At 35.1% G+C, this 23,166-nt stretch overlaps 1 protein-coding gene across 2 annotated transcripts in view; it reads left to right on the forward strand.

Annotated features, from left to right (window-relative positions):
- LOC145296857 (uncharacterized) overlaps nt 1-7,157 on the forward strand; it is a 32,453-nt gene extending 25,296 nt beyond the window's left edge. The window contains exon 6 of one of the 2 annotated variants that reach the window (XM_080142990.1): nt 5,652-7,157. In XM_080142990.1, coding sequence (XP_079999116.1) covers nt 5,652-5,848 — 197 coding nt within the window. In that variant the 3' untranslated portion in view covers nt 5,849-7,157. The remainder of the gene's footprint in view (nt 1-5,651) is intronic. The other variant, XM_080142991.1, reaches the window with a different exon arrangement.
- The last annotated feature ends 16,009 nt before the right edge of the window (nt 7,158-23,166 follow it).

Raw genomic sequence — 23,166 nt, forward strand, 5'->3', positions numbered from 1 at the left:
TGAGAAAAAGCACATCCTAGGTGCTAAGCCTCAAATAAATGAATTATTTATCGACATATCCACCATTTTTTAAATAACTTAAAACAACCTTTTGTCCACCGGGGAAGTCAATTTTTTTTTATTTCAAATTCATGTGATACTCACAAAGTTATGACATTTTATTCTTTATCAAAGAAATTTCAGCTGTCCAGCGCTTTATTGCAGGTCTCTTAAAATGTCGTATGAGGGCAAAAATACAATGTCTAATCATAAAAACTTGACTTTTTATTATATTTTTCTGTTAAAGAATAATAAACAAAAGCACATCCTAGGTGCTAAGCCTAAAATAAATTAATTATTTATCGCCATATCAACCATTTTTTAAAAATCTTTTAAACAACCTTTTGTCCACCGAAGAAGTCAATTGTTTGATCTGAAAAAAAGGTAAGGTTCTGGTGACATCAGCTACTTTCCTCCACAGGGAATCCTTTGAAATAAATTGCTCTCCTCCCTTATAAACACCTTTTTAATATTTACCAGAGATGTTCAATGGGGTTAAGATCCGGGGAACACGATGGCCAACTCATGAGGGTTTCTCCAAAGAAGCTCATAGATTCAAGGAAGGCTGCAGTCACCCTAGCAGAATAGGATGGTGCATTGTCATGCATAAAAATCATCTGAAAGCAACGTGATAATGGTAGGTCATTTAGCCATGATAACAAATGTTTATCCAAAAAGGCCGTGTACACATTGCTGGTAAGTTTTATACCCTCTGAAACTTGGAATGGTCCAACCAATTTATCCCTAATGATTCCCGCCAAAAACATGATGCCTCCACCTCCTTGTTGGCGGTGAACTCTGTAAGGGATTGGAGTTCCATTCAAGTTCCAAACTTTGGCCCATCCATCCGGATCATCAAGTGTAGCATGGGTCTCATCTGTAAATAGGACACATTGGAAATCCATTTTCATGTAATTCTGTGCCCAAGCCATTCGTTTTTCTCTATGTTGTTTGCTCAATGGAGGCCTTGGAATAGTTTGGATGTTCCTTGCCATCTCATTCAACATCTTACATCGGGCCTGCCTGGATCTTGGAGCGATTCCGGGTCTTGCAAAAATGGAAGCACTGGTGCTGTTTGGGTTTCGGTTGACTCCCCTACAAATTTTCTGAATATCACAATATGAAAGGTTTCTTCTGGTGCCTCTATCCTTTCTGGTTTAGTTGTTGGGATTGTTCAGGAATGAAGCTAAAGTTCTTGGATCCCTTTCCAGCTCCATAGCTAAATCTTTGATGAACAATCCTTTAGCGAGTCCAGCAACAATCCTTTCCTTTTCGATAAACGTTAATCGCTTCCTTTTTTTTTTTTTTGGCATTTTAAAAGACCTGCAATAAAGCGATGGACAGTATAAATTACTTGATAATAAATAAAATGTCATAACTTCGTGAATATCGCATGGATTCGAATAAAATTTTGGGAAATAACTAACCTTGAAACAGTTATTTGATGACACAATTTTCATTTTTTTGTGACGTATATTTAGTAAAATATTAATATTTTACTAATCTGAAATAAAGCGATTGACGCAGTTTATACTTTTTTTTTTTATTGGAAATCATTTTGAGAAAATTTCATGCGAAATGTACAACTAACTTATAAAAAATATTTCTACAAAATTCTTCAGGACCAATAGTAGATTTAGCACACCAAAGTTTTGTCAGAATTTAAATCATGAAATTAACAGTTTCTTTTGTTTTTTTTGTTTTTTTTTAAGTACTTGCTGTAAGATAGCTGTTATGTTCTTCAAACCCTAATCACTTTATCGAGCAGACCCGTATTAAGTTTTAGTCTAATCTTCTTCTTCTCAATAACATCTTTAACACTGTTATTAATAAAGAAACATTGAGAAATGAAACGAGGTTTGAGAAATCTCTTTGGAATTTTACTCTTTCTTCATAGCATATATACCATTCATGGTACTTATACAAAATAAAGACCGTGCTAGTGTTAGAATCGTCCTGGCGATTTACGGAAGATTCTGGAAAATGCTAAAATGTTGAACGCCTTCACTCTAATACAAAAAGTCGTAAAGAACACATTTGTTTGCTATTAATAGTTTATTATATAAATAAAATCTAAACGCAGGGTGCAACAGAAATATCTCCCACATTTTGACATGCAATCTTCCCAGTCGCGCTCGTGCAATATCTGAGCAATCATTAATTTGTATGGATGGAACTGCATCTCAGTCTATAGAATTCTTCTCATTGTTCGATCAGACAATCCCAAGGCCAAAGCATGTTTGTGAGTTGAACTTGTAGGAGACTGAGTAACAGAAAGTCTCACAGTTCAAATACTATCTGGCATTCAAGTGCTTTGAGACCTACCAGGTGACTTTTTAAGTGCTGAATGTGTAGCTCTAAAATTTGCAACCCATAGCTGTATTTATTTTCTATCTGGAACAGCATTATGCTGTCCTAACTTGTAATGAACTCGAAAAGCTAACTGTGTTGCAATTATAGATTCACCATTCTTCAAAAATATTTCTACAGTAAAAGCATGATGTGCACCAGTCCAAACCATATTGTTTGATGAGGAAAAAATGAAAAAATATTGCAAGTTATGACCTAAATGAAAAAATCATTGGCACTTGTATAAGTTCATTAGCAACATAAAGTTGAAAGTTTAAAATGTTGGAGGCATTTCTGTCGCATCCTGTATTTATTTTGATTTGAACAAAAAAAAAAATTATAAGAAATCGAAAAGATTTTATTTTTTATCAGTTGTTTAGTCAAAAAATAAATATTTATTCATGAAACTAACCTTGTAATCAATGTTTTTTTTTTTTTCTCTTGATTTGAATTTTAATTTTCTAAAAGTTTCATAAAAATTGCCCAATAATTTTTTTATTTTTTATTTTTACTCCCCTTCACCCCAAACAAGACATATTGTGACTTGGACATAAAGGGCTACTAATTTGGATCATGCCTAAGAAAGGTTAAGATGTTGGTTTATGTTACATTTGAATTTCTGCATATCAGTACAGTTTGGAAAGCAGGCAGCAGGAAGAGATTCCAAAGTCTAGCTGTCCTAGGGAAGAAGCTATTTGATTAGAAAACTTTAGGGACCTCAACAGTGGAGGGGTGTGATTTTGTTGCTAAGTGACTTTGTGGATATGTACGTTGAGAGGGCACAAGTGCAATAAGTTCATCAGACCACATTTCATTAAAATACTTGTAAAACAGGCACAAAGATGCACATGCGGTGATGGGACAGGGATTGGAGCCTAGATGACAGAGTGGGACCTATTAGATTGCAGACCCTTTTTTTTTTTTTTTTTGGACTCTATCCAAGAAAGAGAGACTAGTAATAGATGCAGCAGCCCAGATGTTGCAACGGTACTCCATACATTATTCAAGAATATTGTTTTCATTTTTTAAATTAGTTTTTCATTGAAATTGTTTTAATTTTTCAAATTATTTTTTCATTAAATCAGCTTTGTACTGACAGAAATAATATATTTTTCATTGAAAAATATTGACCAGAGAAAACTGACTTTATGAGAATCAGAAAGAGTAACGGATTTAATGTATGAATTCCAAGAAATGTTTTACTGTTTGTTAAATTTAAAGAAAACCTTTTTTTTTTAACCTCCTCACTCCTTTGCTCATTATCCCTGTCCTTTTCTCTCTCTTTTTCTTTAAAAAGAGAGAAGAAAGAAATTAACAGAATGACATAAATTAAACCGAGTAACAACCGGCCATGGGAAGTAACTCTTGCTCGAAAAAAAAAAAATGCGGAGTTGTCTCCCCCTGCCGAGAGAATTACAATTTTTGTAAAAGGCAGGAAAAAAAGTTGTTATTATTCAGTCGTGTTCTTTCTTTTATCTGGATTTCTTTTTGTACGTTTAAATTAGATTTACAAGTAAAAGGACATTAGCTTGTTATACAAGAAGGAAATGAGAGAGACAGAAGAGTGTGTTTTTTTTCCTACTTGATTGTCCCCCAACCCTTTAAAATAACTAAATACGGCAAAATTTGACAAGCCCCTAGGACTAACTTTCATCCCAGATCTAAAATAGAAGACTGGCATCAAATCTATTGCAAGGTTACTGGATAGATGGTTGGATCATTCTACTGCTCCAGAAAGCACCTGATTTTTAGTGCAATCCTCTACCTGCATGAGTCATATTTGATCCAAGATACAGAGTACTGCTGCCACATGTGGGGAGATGTTGCCCAGAGTACAAAACCGACAACATAATTTAGTGGGAGATACTGCTACTCCTATCTCATAAGAGACATTGCTAGTCTTTCCCTTTTCGGTATTTCTATGGTAAACTCTTTACCACGTTTCAAACTTTGCACCTCACTGCTGTAAAACCTTTTCAGCAAGAACTCGTCTTTGTACCGACAGTGCAAAGAGCTCTCCTTTCTTTGTTTATGTACCTAAAATCAAACAAAACTTTCAAGAACTTCCCACCTGTGGAACATATTACCAGTGAAATGTTGCTCTGCAGACTACAATATGGTTGTTTTCAAGTCCAATGTCAACAAATATCTGTCAAGTCATTCAGTGAATTAAGTATAGTTCTTAATCTTTTCATAGTACTGTTCCATTACCCAACTGAAAATCATGTTAACCCTTGTCCTTGAGTGGCACTTGGATTAGTAATCGTTTAGTATAAACAAATAAAACAACAAAGAAGCAAACTGTACCACAGAGTTGCTTCCCAACTGACTATAACATGGTTGTTTTCAAGTTTTATGCAAATAAGTTCTTATTGAATTGTCCTCTTAAATAATCAAACCCTACCCAAGTTCCACCATTACTAATCATTATGGTCTCAGTCTACCCAACACTCATTAACCTTTATCCTTGAGTGACCCTTGGGCCTTGATAAGTGGTGACCTCCAAGTAAAAAAAAAAAACAAAAAAAAAACATGACAATGTGTAGACCATCAGTTAAATCACTTTGTGGAAAGGATGCATTTGAAAGAAAAAAAGGGGTAGATGAAGACCTAGCCAGAGATAGGTTAATTTGAAATCAATTTCTACAAACTCTCGAACATGTTTCAGCATGTAATTATTATCTTTCACTATCTATCGGTAGATCATATTGCATACTGACAAGAGCATTCTCATGACAGTTTTCTGAGCATTACTACTTCCATGCTGGCTCATAAAAAAATTGGAATCGAGTGTTTTGTTTGTGACACCATCATTAGAAGAATGCTTTACAGGCCCAAGGAGCTCTCTCTATCTGACTTGATTTTTCAACAGAGCCTCCCCTCTCCCTTTCTTTTGTCTTCACTATGCCTGAAGACCCCCCCCCCCTGTATGGTAACCCTACAGAAAATCAGAGGGAGACAAACAAGTGCTACACCTTGCCCAAGGGTGACCTAGAACTGTGTCCATCTCCCTAAGTATTTTACATATTCGCTTATGCGAATACATATAGCGCCTAGTATTCTCAAATGGTTACCCATCTGGTTCTAACCAGGCCCAACATTGCTTATCTTATGAGAACAAATGCATCAACATGATTACACTATGTATACAAAGCAAACATTGAACTGATGATGATGATGATGATGATGATGATCATCATCATCAGAATGCATTATTTCAGCAAATTATCTTATTTAATCATTTCTGTTCTTCTCTTCAACAGATCCAAGGATTGACCTGACGACCCGTGAAGGACTTTTTCAGCAGATTGGATGCCATCAATATTATGATCAATACGGAACCAGATTGAATTATTGCTTCTGCAATGAGAACAAGTGTAATGCTGCTACTCGCGTCACTCAAAGTTTACCTATTCTCGCGCTACTTCTTTGTATCTGCATATTGCGTCTCTTATTTTGATTCGCTCAGAAAATAGCACCCCTCATTCGTTTTCATTTTATAAATCTATGATCAAATGATCAATAACTCATTTTGAATTCAACTTGATTAAAAAAACAAATAAAAATACAGAAAAATCTTTATAATGTATGTACCCATCACTGTATGAAAGCGTCATATTCTCCAAATCATATAAATTGATCAAGTAGTTATTTTTTATGAAGAAAATCATTTTAAAGCGATTACTGTGAAATTGCTAGCATTAAAAGTCTGATCGTATAAGTTTGAATTATTGTGAAGTTATCTGTTCTTGTTTTTTTCAAAATGGTAACGTGAGACAGTCCCTTTTTACTTTCTCCAAAAATTTGATTTTCTTTGTTAAAAAAAAATACCTGATGACTTTACATGATTTTTGGAATAAGGCATTTGTTCCGCGATATGTACATCATAAAGATTTTCTATGTTTTTGTTTTTTTTAATTAGCTGGACTTGCACCCTCATTTACAATTCAGATGAAGGATGACAAACTCAGAAAATATCGTATTACTTCCTATCCTACATCTGTTATACAAAATAATTTCATTTTCATATTTAATTGAAGCTTCTTTATAAATTTTTTGTCATGAAGAAAAATTTAGTATCTTTAAAATAATCTGAGGAAAAAAAAAAGTCCCAAATTTCTATCACAAATTTCCTCAAAATCAGCATCATTAAACTCGTCATACTCTCCTTATTTTTTACACATCACTTCTCTTGCTAGACATAACATCTGCGTTAACCATGTTGACCATTAATACCAAGCACTATTAGGACATGGTGCAATCATTCCTTTAATTGACTGGTTTGTATAGACTGTCCAAAAAGCCACTGAAGGGTTGAAAATCTTTATCATTTTACCAGTAATGATTAGTTTTTTTCCTCTATTTCAGATATTTTACAGATAATATTTTTGAAATCATGGATACACATAGTACTGAACAATGTACACAAGTTACAAGACTGTTTTACCAAAATCATAGAGCTTCTCAGGTAATGCTTTGGCGGCAACATTATCTCTTGCTATGGCAATGTCAAATAGCCACCACGTTCCCCAGTCTTGACTAGCATCGACTTTTTCTTGAGGGTATATCTTAAAAAAAGAGTCTATGTTAACAAACCCCAAACTCTGCAAACATCAGGAACGAAATGAGGAAGTTAAATTGCAATTCAGAGATTCTGCAATCTGTCATGAATAATGTTTTGGAAAGAGCACAAATATGCGAAGCTGAAAATGGGCAACATTTAAGACATTATTTTTCATAAATAAAGGTTGTTTGAATTTTGCATTTTCCCAATGTCTTAGTCAGATTTTGTTAAAATTACAGAAAACCATCATCAAAAATACAGAATCTTATTTAAGTTCCAAACCCTTCAGTGACTTTATGGCATTATCCGGATAAGTCTCCTTTCGTGGAATTGATCTTTCTCTTTTCTCTTTTACTTAAAGCTATATATATATATATATATATATATATATATATATATAAAATTTATAAAAATAAAAAATATAATCTTTATACAAAAAAAAAAAAAAAAAACCCCATCAAGATACCAAAAGCTCTACTTGGACAAATGAACCAATTAATAGAAAAAAAAAAATGAAGGATGAGAATTCAAAGTTAAATAAAACTTTTTTTTTACATTATCAGATCAGTATGAAAAACAGAAGAAAGAAATGCTCTTTAGGCTATAACATTTCGAAGCCTAATGCTTCTCATCAAAGGAAGAGAAAAATAGCCTGGTTTATGTATTCAAAAACGCTGACATAGTGACATTGGCTTAAAAATTAAATAAATATTAAGAATGTCCTCTTTTGTTCTCTTTTATTTAACTTTGAATTGCCATAACTCTCAAGATGAGAACAGTAGTCCATTCTCTCTTCATGCGTCTAGCGACAGGTGGAATTTCTGTGGACAGAACTTGTTTGAAAAGACTTACCACCTAGGACTGCTTCCCTGCAGATTACAACTTGATCATCCTCAAATCTAATGTAAACAAATTCTTATCCTTAACTCTTGCTTATAAACAATGAAGTGCGGTTTATACTATTGGTTAAGATAAGTATTCCCATAATGTTCCACATCTTTTGGTTGATATTTATTCTGTCTTATCAACCCTTATCCTTGAGTTGTTCTAGTGACCCAATGGTAAAAGAAAAAAAAATATAAAAAGATCTAGTATACTTGCAGCACCCCCGTTTATGTTAGCATTGAAAGAAATGTCTATTGGTATGACACTGCATCATTCACAAACAGAAAAGAATATAATGCATATTTTCAAATTAATATGATTTCAAAATAACATGTTCCCATTAAAAAACTAAAACAATTTATACTTACTTACATATGAGGTCCCCAGAATCGTACAATACTAAGTACCATTTTTAAAAAACATCAGTAAACCATTTAAGAGCTAAAAATAATCTTTGTCTGTCTCTATCTAATCTTTTCTTTTTTCCTTGTACACATTTTTGTGAATTATTTCATGGATTTCTGACTTTGGATTATTATGGACCATCTTCTTCCAATTACGGGATTTCCTTGGATTTTACTTGTACAAATGGAAATTCTTTTAACTTTCTTGAAGTTTTACATTTGGATTTTACCGTCACTGGATTTTTTATTTTCCACCAGACTATCCATTCATGTGTAATCATCTTTTTCTTCACTATATTCCCTCTGCTTCACTTTTTTTGTTTTCAAGTAAGATCTTTGACTTACTTGTTGTTTCATCAAATACTTCTGCATGCAAAATCCGATCCCGCATTTTGCTAATTCCTACCCTCTGATGAGAAGGAAAGTATTTCTTCGAAACTCCGCGGATTAAGGACTATCCATTTATCTAGTGTTTCCTTTTCAGATTAAATATGTTTTTAACTCATTTCAAAGTGTTTTTTAACATATTTTATTAACTGTTTGCTCATATATATATATATATATATATATATATATATATATAAAGCAAGCAGGCTCCTTCAGTCTTGGACAGACTGTGGATACCCACGAGGGGTTGCTTGCACATGAAATTTTTGTCACAGGTATGCAATCTCCAACCACACCTCTCCTGAGATGACATTGTTAAATACCAGTGGCAAGATTTTTCTATGTTTTACACTGTGGACTAAATTCGATTTAGTTTTTAGCTCGTAAAAAAAGCTACTAAGATGTCAAAAGGCTTTGTACAGGACGACTGGAAACAAATGCCGAGATAAGCGGAGAACACATACAGCACCTAGAATTCCTAAATGGTCACCCATCTGATACTAACCAGGCTCAACGTTGCTTAACTTGGGTGATCTGACAAGAACTGATGTGTCCATGCAGATATGCCGTATATATGTTATTCCCAACTTGCATTTAGGTAAAAAAAAAAAAAATGCACTTTCGTAAATAATTGAATTCATTCAAAATGTATCACAAAAACAAATAACATCCAAGTAAATCGCGATATATCAAACAGTCGTGCGAGATGGATGAGCGGTGTGGTTCTGATTTCGAATCTCGCTAGATTCAGCCACTCTGATGAGTCGTAGACGACAAAACACGTGTCAGTAGATAATTATATTTTAAAAGCAATATATATGCCGCTCTCCATGTGGGGGTACTAAATTGGTTAAAGGGAAAATTATTCCCAACTCGCATTTAGGTAAAAAAAAAAATGGACTTCCGTAAATAATTGAATTCATTCAAAACATATCGCAAAAACAAAAAATATATATATATATATATATAAAGTGACTTTGTCTGGCTGTCTGAGAAACCAAACTTCTCTTTCAATTTTTGGTCTACAGACTTGACACGATATATAAAGAATTTGGACCTGTGGACTAAATTCGATTTAGTTTTTAGCTCGTAAAAAAAAGCTACTAAGATGGTCAAAATTGAAAAAAAAAAAATGGAATTTGGCAGGCGTAAGTCGACTTCAAGTGCTCTTTTAGGCATGCAAAAATATACATTTATACTTTTACACTTTAAACCATACTTTGTGAACCATTTATCTCAGGAACTAATTAGATATATTCGTTTGGCATTTGTTTTAAAATAAAGTATAACATCTAAACTATTGCATCATATCATCTTTATTTCAACGGTGATGGTAGTTGACACAACGGTGACAATGAAATGTGTTATTATTACGTGTAAATATAATAATAAAGTTTAATAAAATTTAATAACAAAACAAAGTTTTACTGCACTTACATTGTTTCTAAGTTATTCTGCACTGATGTTATTGTCAACATCCTTTAATGCATTGTAATTATCCAGATCATTGTCATTGATAACTGCAATTACCTGTGAGGTTGGGTTTTCTTCCATGTCTTGACGAAGAGCTTTTTGTTCATCTAAAACACCAGGGAGATAAGAGGCATGTGCAGGGGATACAAAGTTTGTCTTCTTTCAGCAGACATTGCCTTCATAAATATTGGATTTTGAAAGTTTGGGGGACGCAGTGGTATACATAATTTGTTTTCTCTATATATCGTGCTGTATGATTCTTGGGGCCACACACCTACACACACATACATATATATATGATGGACTCTCTCACTTTCGATGTATGGGGTTCCGCCACTACAACTAAGTTGTTTGGAAATCCACACAGATGATTTGTTTATGTGAAGGCTTTATGTAGAACCAACCACACCTTTTGGTATTGCTGCTAACCTCCGTTGGTGCGGTTGATTGCCACAGGGCAGAGTATACACTAGACCACAGGTTTTTAAATCAGAGTTTACTTCTCCTAAATACATGTCTTTACTAAGGGGGTACATCTTTCCCAGTGAATTAATGTGCCCCCAGATACCAATCTGGAAATTTCTATGACACGATGCGGTTCATACGGCGGGTAACCTTCCTAAATGGTCACCCATCTGGTACAGGCTCAACGTTGCTTAACCGGTGATCTAACGAGAACTGGTGTGTCAATGTGAGTGTGCTGTGTGTGTGTGTGTATATATATATATATATATATATATATATATACTTGTGACTTTTTTAAATTGAAAATTTTCAATTATCCAATGTTTTCATGACATCCATAACAAAACTACATTTACCAACAATTCATATCAACTTTAAATGATTTTCACTCAAAGATTGTTTTTTTAGCAATGTTGTAATCCACCAATTACTCCTAAAATTAAAATCTTTAAAGAAATTAATTTTCAATTCCAGTTTTAAGATGTGTATATTTCCAAATCTGAAATAAAATATTACTTTAAACTTTGTGAAGATTAAATTTTAGTTAAAATTTAGTCGACTATAATATGAAGTTATTTGTAAACATTCTTTTTACTAAACGTATATTTACAGTTGATTTTATTGGGAGTTTGTTAACAGTGTATGGATGCATATTGCTAATTCGAATTTTGTAAACCATTAATGTATTTGAAATAAAAATTAAATTGTAAACATGCAAATTTTTTCCTTTTTTTTCTGATGTAATCTTCCATGCATATTGCAAATATTGTAGATCGATCGAACTGCATATAATTTAATCACATAAATCCACAAAATATGTTTTTTACCTGTAGAGTAATCAAATCAAATCAACCATTCTAGTCTTTTATTTAATGATTGATAAAAAGTTAATTTTGAATTTTTAAGAAACTTAAGAACATTTAAGCTGTCAAATATAAAATCAATTCCAAATGTAAAAGTTCATGTGTTGCGTTGTGGATTTCTGTATGACATGAAGTGTGTGTGAATTGTGTATATATTTATGAATTTCTATTATCGTCTAGGGTTGAAAGTATGTGAGTATATATACATGTATCTTTGATGAGAATAATGGAAATAGTATTCCCTTTTCCTCTCATGCCCCATCATTTTGCTCCTAATGTAGTTATTGCTAGACGTCGCATCTTTAATATATTACTTAGCACTTTCTCTCCTCTTCTGATAAGAAGCATTAGGCTTCGAAATCCCTTGGTACTAATAGTTATTTATCCTACACCCATAATTAATGTAATATCTCTATTGAATCTACGATACAGTTTATATGCTTAGTATATTTTTTTTATATTGTCGTTCTTTTATTTTTTTCTCTTCCACCTCAATTTGTTATATATTTGTAGTCATCGACATACAGTCCTGTTTCGGTGTATCACAACTCATCAGTGCCGCTAGACTAGCATCTTTCCCAAGCCAAGGATTGAACCTAGAACCGTCGTGTTGACAGTCGGCAGTTCTTCCACTCGACCATGGAATCGACACCCTCGTCGGAATGTCTATTTAAATAGACACCCGCCATCACTTTTATAGTGCTCAAATTGCATGTGTGTAAACCAACAAACAACGAGCTTCGCATTTTCATATATATATATGATAAGAATGATGGAAATAGTATTCTGACAAAATAGAGAAAGAAAAAAGGTACAAACCGAGTTATGTGTTCATCAACGTTTCATCTTTATTTCGAGACTTCCTCTTAATCTCATTCATCCAGAGGAAGTCTCGAAATAAAGACAAAACGTTGATGAACGCATAACTCGGTTTGTTCCTTTTTTCTTTCTCTACATGTATCTATAACCATCTAGTGCTGTGATAGTCTAATCTAGAGTTCATTGTGTGTATGACATAACAATAATAATACCTTTACAGCACAATAATGTACATTTTTTTTTTTTTGACATGGAAGTCAGCACTTATCAAGGCCCAGAGGCCACTCGGGGATAAGGGTTATTTTGTGTACAGTAATCAATGGGATAGTGTTGCAGTATTCATTAGTATTGGAGATTTGATAACGTGTCATTACTTAAGGGGGCGGTTCATAAGGAATTTGTTTATGTTGGACTTGAAGACATCCATGTTGGAGTCAGGAGGGAAACAGGCAAGCAGTAGAGAGTTCCACAGGCGTGCAGTTCTAAGAAAGAAGCTTTGTTCATGGAATCTACATTTTGATTTAGACACAGATAAAGAGTGGGGAAAATTATTGACAGTGGTTTCAGCTAGACGGGTGTTTATTGTGAAAGATTGGCTAGGGGGGACCAGAGATTGGAGTTCAGACGAGCACCTGCCATGGAAATAACGATAAAACAAAGATAGGCTCGCAACGTCTCTTCTGTGGGAGAGAGGTTGCAGGGAAGGGTTCCGTACATTTATATCTGATTTACCTCTGAACTCCATGTTTAAAAAGGAAGTGTCCTCTATAGTATCAGATCTGACCGAATGGTTAATTGTAGGCATAGACCAATTCATACCATCTAAAAAATTCCGACAAAAACCTACCAGCCAGCCAGCCAGCCATGGTTCTTCCCAGAATGTGCTGCTGCTATCGCGCATAGAAATCACTTTTTCCATAGCTACCAACGTAATATATGCACTGAGACGAAAGCTGCTTTCAGGGCTGCCAGCAACCACTGTAAAAGAGTAATAAAAAATGCAAGAGAGCTATATGCCCAGTCTGTTAAATCCAAGGTAGTTGATCAGCGGCTTGGTTCCCACCAGTTTTGGCAAATAACAAATAGGATCCTGAACAGAAGTGTGCGTTCTATCCCAACCATTATCAATGGACCAGAGGACTTCTCGTCAGCATCAGACAAGGCCAAACTCTTTGCCAAGAACTTTGCAGCTAATTCTACCCTATGCGACGAAGGCCATCAACTCCCTGTATTTCCTCCTATAACACAGAACAAGCTAGGTAACATACAAATATCCGTGCATGAGGTCGCCAAGCTAATCAAGAACCTTGATTCCAGTAAAGCAACTGGCCCTGACGGCATCCCAATTATAGTGTTAAAAAAGCTTCAACCAGAACTTGCTCCCATACTTAGGAAACTGTTTAAGCGCTACCTTAAGGAGAAGTGCTTTCCAACTCCCTGGAAGACCTCATCAATTTGCCCTGTATTTAAGAATTCAGGTGATAAGTCATCTCCCTCTCAGTACAGACCAATAAGTCTCCTGTGTGTTATGAGTAAGTTGCTGGAATCCATATTAAATAGAGAAATATTCAACCACCTCAGCAGAAATAACCTTCTTAGTGACATGCAATATGGTTTCCGTTCTGCAAGATCTACCGCAGATGTGCTGACGATTATATCTCATAGGATTAGTGAATCTCTTGACAAAGGCTTCCTTTCTAGGGCAATTGCTCTTGACATATCAAAGGCCTTTGATAAGGTATGGCATAAGGGTCTACTTCACAAGATTTCCAGCTACGGTATAACTGGAAATGTTTTCTCAATCATTAAATCATTTCTCTCCGATAGGCTCATAAGAGTAGTGGTTGATGGGCAGAAATCAGAGGCCCAGAGTATTAATGCTGGAGTCCCTCAACACATCAAAGGCTGTAAATGACAAAGTTCTCTGATTCTCTCTCCTCTGATCTCGAGCGCATGGTTCAATGGGGGAAAACGTGGCTGGTTACCTTTAATGCATCTAAAACCAAACTCCTATCCTTACATCATCAACGCTCTGATCCCCATCTGGCATCAGTTGGGATGGATGGCTCTCGTCTGGGAGAGGCCCCGTGTTTTGACAAGCTTCTGGGTTTGACCTTTACTCCTGATCTGAAATGGAACACGTACATCAAGTCTGTTGCCAAGGTCGCTGGAAAGATGGTGGGATCCTTCTACCGCTCCAGAAGATATCTCACTACTGATGCAATTCTCTATCTATATAAAAGCCAAGTACGTCCAAGGATGGAATACTGCTGCCATATCTGGGCAGGAGCTGCTAAAACAGCCTATCCTGCCTTGACAGAGTACAAAATAGACTTCGTGGCTTAGTGGGGGATGCCCTTTTCTCTACCCTGCAACCTCTCTCCCACAGAAGAGACATTGCGAGCCTATCTTTGTTTTATCGTTATTTGCATGGCAGGTGCTCGTCTGAACTCCAATCTCTGGTCCCCCATTGCCAATCTTTCACGAAAACACCCGTCTAGCTGAATCCACTGTGAAAAATTTCCCCCACTCTTTATCTGTGCCTAAATCAAAATGTGGATTCCATGAACAAAGCTATTTTCTTAGAACTGCATGCTTCCCACCTGACTACAACTTGGATGTCTTCAAGTCCAACGTTAACAAATTCCTAATGAACCGCCCCCTTAAGTAAACACTTCATCAAATCTCTGCACTAACGTAATGTACTTGCAATAACCCTTATCCCTGAGTGGCTTCTGGGCCTTGATAAGTGGTGACCACCGTGTAAAAAAAAAAAAGAAAAAAGGGGCATCCCCACTAAACCATGAAGTATATTTTGTACTCTGTCAAGGCAAGATAGGCTGTTTTTAGCAGCTCCTGCCCAGATATGCCAACAGTACTTCATCCTTGGATGTACTTGGCTTTTATATAGATAGAGAAATGTATCAGTAGTGCGATATCTTCTGGAGCGGTAGAAGGATTCCACCATTTTTCCAGTGACCTGGCGAACAGATTTGATATACGTGTTCCATTTCAGATGAGAAGTAAAGGTTAATCCCAGAAGCTTGTCAAAATATAGAACCTCCCCAAAACGAGAGCCATCCATTTCAATTGATGCCAGATGGGGATCAAAGCTTTGATGATGTAAAGGTAGAAGCTTGGTTTTGGATGCCTTAAAAGTAACCAGCCACCTCTTCCCCCATTATATCACACGCTCAAGATCAGAGGAGAGAGAATCAAAGAGAACTTTGTCATTTACAGCCTTTGATGTGTCGCCATAGATGGTCATGTCATCAGCGTGGATGTCAACGAATGATTTAAGTATGTGTTTTGGGAGATCATTGTTGTAGATCAGGAAGAGAGTTGGGCCCAGAATGGACCTTGAGGGACACCAGCATTAATACTGTGGGCTTCTGATTTTGGCACGTCAACCACTACTCTTATGAGCCTATCAGAGAGAAATGATTTAATAATTGAGAAAACATTTCCAGTTATACTATAGCTGGAAATCTTGTGAAGTAGGCCTTAATGCCATACCTTATTGAAGGCGTTTGATATGTCAAGAGCAATTACCCTAGAAATGAAGCCTTTGTCGAGAGATTCACTAATCCTATGAGATATAACTGTTAGCACATCTGCTCTAGATCTAGGAGAACGGAAACCATGCATGTCACTAAGAAGGTCATTTCTGCTTTATTTAATATGGATTCTAGTAACTTATTCATGACACACAGGAGACTTATTAGTCTGTACTGAGAGGGAGATGACCTGCCACGTGAATTCTTAAATACAGGGCATACTGATAAGGTTTTCCAGGGTGTTGGGAAGCAATTCTCTTTAAGATAATGCTTAAACAGTTTTGTAAGTATGGGGGCAAGTTCTGGTTGGAGCTTTTTCAGCACTATAACTGGAATGCCGTCAGGGCCAGTTGCTTTACTGGAACCAAGGTTCTTGATTAGCTTGGCGAGCTCATGCACAGATATTTGTACGTTGCATAGTGTGTTGTTTGAGGAAATACGGGGAGTTGATGGCCTTGGTCGCATAGGGTAGAATTAGCTGCATAGTTCTTGGCAAATAGTTTGGCTTTGTCTGATGCTTACGAGATGATCTCAAATCCAGTGGCGGCTTGTGCCTGAAGCTGTGAAACTGGGGCACTCCCAAGTCATTTCTATGCAATATTATCGATACACGTTAAAAATAATACATTTATTTTTTCTTTCTATGTGATAATATATCATATTAATAATTATATGTATGTATGTTGGTATAATCCTGAAGCTTAATGTTGATAACTGTCCCCATATTCATATAAGCATAAAAGTAAAACTTTGCTTGGAGCTGCAAAATTCACAGTTACACATTCTTAGTGAAGTTCGCTTCGCTGCTTAATGCCGATAAAAGCTAATTTGGAGCTGTCGTTTTTGCAGTTCCAAATGCTCGTGAAATGCTCGTGAAATGCGGTGCTGTCGTGTTTTCGCTTATATTATTTTTTTTTAAGAGGCTTGTTTACAAATATTTTGTTTTTATTATTATTAAAAAGTGTAACGCGTTCTTGTAAATAAAATCTCCACCTTAAAAAAAAAATTCTCACACTTTTAAATGCAATTTAAGCAGATAAAAATATACAATATGCCAAACTTTTTTTTTTAATTAAAAGTGTTCGGGCTTTTAGCCGTAAAGCTACCAACGCAACTACTGTTATTTTTTCACATATATGGCTTATTTTGTTTGTGTTTTTAAGTAGTTTGAAATCTATTTATTTTGTAGTAGTTAAACTTTACAGAATAAAAAATATTTACACTTTTTTCTATAGAAAAGCGAAGGAAATTTTATTTTCAAAATACATTTTACTTAGAAATGTTGGTACGCTACAACAGAACACCGACCACTTAAAATTGTTTTTTTAGGGGTAATCGAGGTCGGTGACAAAAATTCTGATAATCAAACCCGAGGCAAATTTACCGTTTGCATGGTATTAACCCCTAAACTACTTCCGCCATTTTACGCGCAAACGTGCGGTAACATAAACGAAATAAAATTTCTTTGTGTATGGGATATTTTACAATCTGTTAATCTCCCTATACAATAAAATGACTGCAGAAATTTCCTTCTGGACCAAAGTATCGTAGGTTTTCAACAACAGATGCCACATACAAATTCAATACATCTAGGCTAATAGCCACTATCTTGTGTAGCTTTCGAACACCATTTTAGTCGTGATAATAAAATACTACATTGCATCCTACGAGTTATACCATCACAATCGCAACAGCGTTATAAGAAGGGTACCTATTTTCACCTCTAAACATTTAGTCCTACCACTGCAACCAGTCGACACCAGGAGGAATTCTACACGTTCCACAGATTCTACACTTACACCGTCCGTAACTGGCTCATACATACACAGATATACCATTATATTTCTTGTAGTAGAATAAAAACATAATAAAGTCTCTCTCAAGAAAGTCTGCTGCCTCTGATTAGTTGCCCGCTAATTCTCTTATTCCGGAATGAGATCATTCTAAACGAACAGTTCAGAACATTACAATATAGCGTCGCTAGGACAAATATTGATTCGTACGGCGTCAATTTGAGTTAATAGACACTTATTTTTCAACATACAACAACAGCGAACGAAACATCCACCCCTTTTAAGTAACTAATGATTGTTTAAGACATACTTTTACTATTAGATACAATACGTATCCTCCAGATCTTTTTTTCTTTCTTTCGTTCTTTTTTGTGATCGTTGCCGTTAAGATGTAAACAACATACGGGGATAGTGTTTTGCAACTATTGCATACTTACACCAAACAAATTATTAACAGATGCTGTAAATCTTAAATTTATTTGGATTATACTTTTTAAAGATTATCACGGTAAAATACTTGCATGGTGGGTTCTGAGAATACATTCTAACATAAAACACTTTTCTACATGAGACAATATAGTGCTAAAAAAGCAAATACAAACAGGATAATCACTTAAAAACAGAAGATTGAATAAAGCAAATACAAACAGGATAATCACTTAAAAACAAGATTGAATACTGATAACTTTCAAATTATCCTAATGTTTCATAAATACTGGCAACATATATTTAACAATTCAGCATATTAACATACATACATGCACAAGTAAAAAAATATACATAACGTCTTTTAACACTCGATAATCGCACAAACTTAAATTAAATAAACTTCTAAACATGATGCAATTCTGCTAAAACAACTAAAAATTAAATACTTGAACACTTAAAAATTTTCTACGGTAAGCCTTAAAAATGGTTTGAGAATTATTAGAATTTTACCACGCATTACTAACTCTATCCTTGAGCAGACGGAGCTATCATAAAATGTAAACAAACACATATTGCTGGTTCCTTGCACGGACGGGACACCCTCAAAACGTAAATATAACATTGGTTTGGGAAAGTAAATATGCACAAAATACCGACACGCTACTCACCCTCAAAAAACGGCCCCCAAAATTATTTTACAGGTACTAATATTTAATTTTCTATTTTTGAGCGATTATCGAACCTCTAATGATGCTATATTTTTATTTTTGGCATTTTCTATTCCTGTTGACGATTTGATTTAATTTTATATTTTTGACTGATTACTTAAAGCTGTGACTTATCATGTCGACATTTTTTTTTAGAACTGAATAAACGCTTATAAATAAGTTAAAACACCAAAATATTATGCAGGTAGGTTTTAAAGTAAATTTTATTGGCTACGAAAACACTTATTTGTTACATATTTGTTTTTTATTTACCACTTTTACCTTCTGTGGAGTATTTTATTTAATTTTCTTTTTCTGATCGATTATCGAGACTTCAAAGACGCCATCTTCGTTTCTTTTTCTTATACATGTTATCATGCTGGAATTATTACGGTATTATTTAGAAACCCCATTCTTCACATGTAGAAATTATTGTAATTATTTTGTACTTTCACCTAACAAGGAAAAAGAGATGACGTAAAACTGGAATTTAATTTGATACTATTTGTGGAAGATTTGATTCCTCTCAACCCCAAAAAGACTTGAACAACAAACGGAAACAGCCAGGACTACTTTTCCTTCTGGTCTTAATGTTGACGTGGGAAAGAGCCGGAATTACTCATATTCGCATGTATATTCTATAAATTTTGGGAGCTCAAAAATATTTTATAATTTATAATTTTAACGGCTACAATCGTATAAAGCTCAACGTATATACGTGTGTGTGTGTGTATGTGCGTGCGTGCGTGTCTGTCTGTAGACGAATAGGATCCTATATTGTTTACTATTATACTAAACTGACCACATACAAGGATAGAAGAAATGTCAAGGAGCAAAATTGGGTGTGATAAAGTCATCTCCGCTAACGTGGGCGGGACCCCAGGGGGAAGCCCTATGCACGCTCACACCATTTCATGCAGAGCTACCAAATTTGGCGGAGAGGAAGGTTTTGACGCATTACTCCGCTCACCCCACAAACGTTTGATGTAGAGCTACCGAACTTACCATGATAACCCTGTTATGGGAAAGGGAAGGTTTTAGGGGTTACATCGCTCACTCAAATCAACAGAAGCAGGTCACTTATAATGGGGCGCCCTAATTAGTATTCACACGTTTGTGTCAATAAAGCTTCCCACTACTTCCCCCTCATGTTCGTTTGAGAGGGTTGCTTGTCTTTTTATATTCCAAAAGTTTGGAGCTATCTCTTTATACCCACACCCCCTTTTCATAACTTTTCACCCTTTCACAAATCAGAATCCATTTTTTGAAGATTCTTCTTTAATCCAGAGAACGACGGGTACTTCTGCTAGTTATATATATTTAAGTCATGCAAGGAACTCAAACGACATTTTATTAATCCTCATCTAAAAAATTTAGAAACATAGCATTTCCTTTTCTCTATCATATTTTAGCTTTTTAATTAATAAAAAAAATTACAAATGGGAGATTACTTATCAAGGCCCGAAGGCCACTCAAGGATAAGGGTTAATGAGTGTAATGCGATTACTGAGATAAGAGCGTAGTAATCGTTAGTCGTGGAAATTTTCTAGAATTTGATTATTTAATGGGGTGGCTCAACAAGAACTTGTTTGTATTAGACGTGAGGACAACCATGTTATAGTAAGCTGGAAAGTAGGCCAACGGGAAAGAGTTCCACAGGCGGGCGGTTCTAGGAAAGAAGCTTTGTTCATGGAGTTTGTGCTTGGATTTAGATTCACAGAGAGATTGGGTGAAATAGTTTTTATATGTGCTCTTCGTGTTCATTTTTCATACCGAGGGTTTGAAATAACATTCTTTCGTGTATCACGCTTTATTTAAACACACCAGTCGATTTTTCAAACGTAAATTAAAAATAACATTTCCATTGGTCTGTCATACTTTAACCTGAAATAGCCTTTTATAGATTCGCCTGTTGTTTTATCTCGCTTAAGTTTGAAATAGCATTTTCTTTGAATAGCCTTTTTAGACGCGCATGTCGTCATCTCTCTTAAATCTTTCTTTCTTTCTTTTTAATCAGGAAGACTTTTGTATGAAATTGGTTTTCGTAGGAACACCCCCCATTTCTTACACTTAATTTTAAAGTTGAGTTTCCTTTGGTCTCTCACAATTAGTCTATCTATCTAGTCTAAATGTTGGTATCCGGAGGCGCGTTTAATTCACTGGGAGAGACACCTTCCTAGTCTTCGTTAAGACATGCATCTAGGAGATTTAAAACTCTGATGGAAAACCTGAGGTCTACTGTTTGCTCTGTCGCGGTAGCCATTGCACCGACAAAGGTTAGCAATTGTACCAAAAAGTGTGGTTAGCTCTGCACAAAACCTTCACCACTATAAACAAATAATCTGTGTGGATTTCCGAGCAACTTAGTTGTTGTAGGGGAGCTCATACGTCCAAATCGACGGGAGAGTTCATCATCTCTCTCTTTCTTTCTCTCTCTGTCTCTCTCTCTCTCTCTCTCTCTCTCTCTCTCTATATATATATATATATATATATATATATATATATATATATATATATATATATATATATATATGAGGTGCTTTCAATATGTTTCCAGGCGTTTTTGTACAGGCATTTAAAATTGTTGTAGACTCTTGAAAATTCAGTATGCCATTGCCATACATCTTATGAGATGGCTGACCAATTTTTATGATTTCAGGTCCAAAATGAACAGCTACAATAGGAATCGGAATACACCCTACTAAAATCTGATAGTAACAGCTGGTGAATTTAAAAAATGCAATTTGGGCGTGAGGACACTTTTTTAGAACGATATGCAATACAATTTTGTTTGAAACTTTGAAAACATGCAACAGAAACGTATGGAATTCTTCAGACTGCTTTTGGACTATCTTGCATGAATCGAGCATTGGGTTTAGAGTGCCATAAGAGATTCAGGAAAGACAGGTAGTTTGTGAGGGATGATGAAAGGTGTGGGAGGAGTACGAGTTGATTGGCTAAATAAAGAATTGTATGGGTAAGGATCGCCTGTGCCTATAGAGACAATAAGTGCACAGGTTGATGCCAGTGTGGGAACTGTACACACAATTATTCGCGAAGAACTGATGATGCAGAAGATTTGCACGAAGTTTGTCCCAAGGATGTTCAGAGAGGATCAGAAAGAAAGACGTCGACATTTGATCAAGATGGGCATTAAGACAGTTCATCACTCTCCCATACTCCAGACCTTGTTCCCCGTGACTTTTGGTTATTCTCTAAGCTCAAGGAGACAATTGAAGAGTTGAAAGAGGCTGTGACGAGGGTCATTGACACGCTCACACAAGAGGACTTCCATGGGCCCTTCCTTGGAACGATACAACAAGTGCATTGCAGCCAGAGGAGATTACTTCGAAGGGGACTAGAGGTTCATGTGTGTACTATCAATAAAAGTGCCCATTCGAAAAAGTCTCGAAACTTATTGAAGGCACTTTGTATATATATATATATATATATATATATATATATATATATATAGTCTTTGAAGTTTGTAACCTTTAAAACTATACAAAAAATATTTTTTATCATTCGTTAGAAAACTATCTAGTCAGTAAGTCATTTAATCACCTGCAATCACTACATCAACTCGCTCTCGAATTTACTATAGTACTAATAATTTATTTTTCAAAGGATCATCAGTTGTTTACCATGAAACACTGTTTCGGGGATTTAAAAACAAAACAGTATATTACATCATGGCTCCCCAGTAGTGTTGATCAAAGACCACCACCCTTAATCTTAGGAAGAAGACATGTTACAAACATTTGATCTAATTTCCTATTTTTAATTGTAATTAATAACCTTTTCATACTATAAAAATGAATTTCTTACCTGTGCGATTCATCAATTTCCACATTTAAAATGGATATATTTTTTAATTTATCAGTTTTGTATTTATAAGATTAGGATTAATCCATTTAACTACTTATCACCCCCACTATGATTAGTATTTAGTATATTTACATTCTTATTTATTTAAAATTAGATATATAAAGGTTAAAAATATTTTTACATATATACATTTTTTATTTTTTTTATTTTATATATATATAGTAATAAGTAAATAGCAATAAATATTCCCTCTCTCCCTCTCTCTCTCTCTCTCTCTCTCTCTCTCTCTCTCTCTCTCTCTATATATATATATATATATATATATATGTAGTAATAATGTGAAGTAATATATTGTTATAGACAATGATAACCATAAGATTGTACATCTAGAAAACAATATAGGTTTAAACCTCATGAAATTCAAACTAAAATTGTTCGCAAGGAGCCGTGCCGTCATGGATAATGTACTTTGGCGACACTCAAAATGAAATCGCAACTCAGGACTTCTGTTCAACCACGACTGGCGGAAAGAGAACATGTTATTCCATTGATTAAATAAAGGGCTCTGTTCGAAATTCCGCGCGGAATTTGTGAGTTCAACAGA

Source organism: Euprymna scolopes, chromosome 17 (genome assembly GCF_053919585.1).
Source record: "Euprymna scolopes isolate OS-2025 chromosome 17, ASM5391958v1, whole genome shotgun sequence".
Taxonomy (NCBI): domain Eukaryota; kingdom Metazoa; phylum Mollusca; class Cephalopoda; order Sepiida; family Sepiolidae; genus Euprymna; species Euprymna scolopes.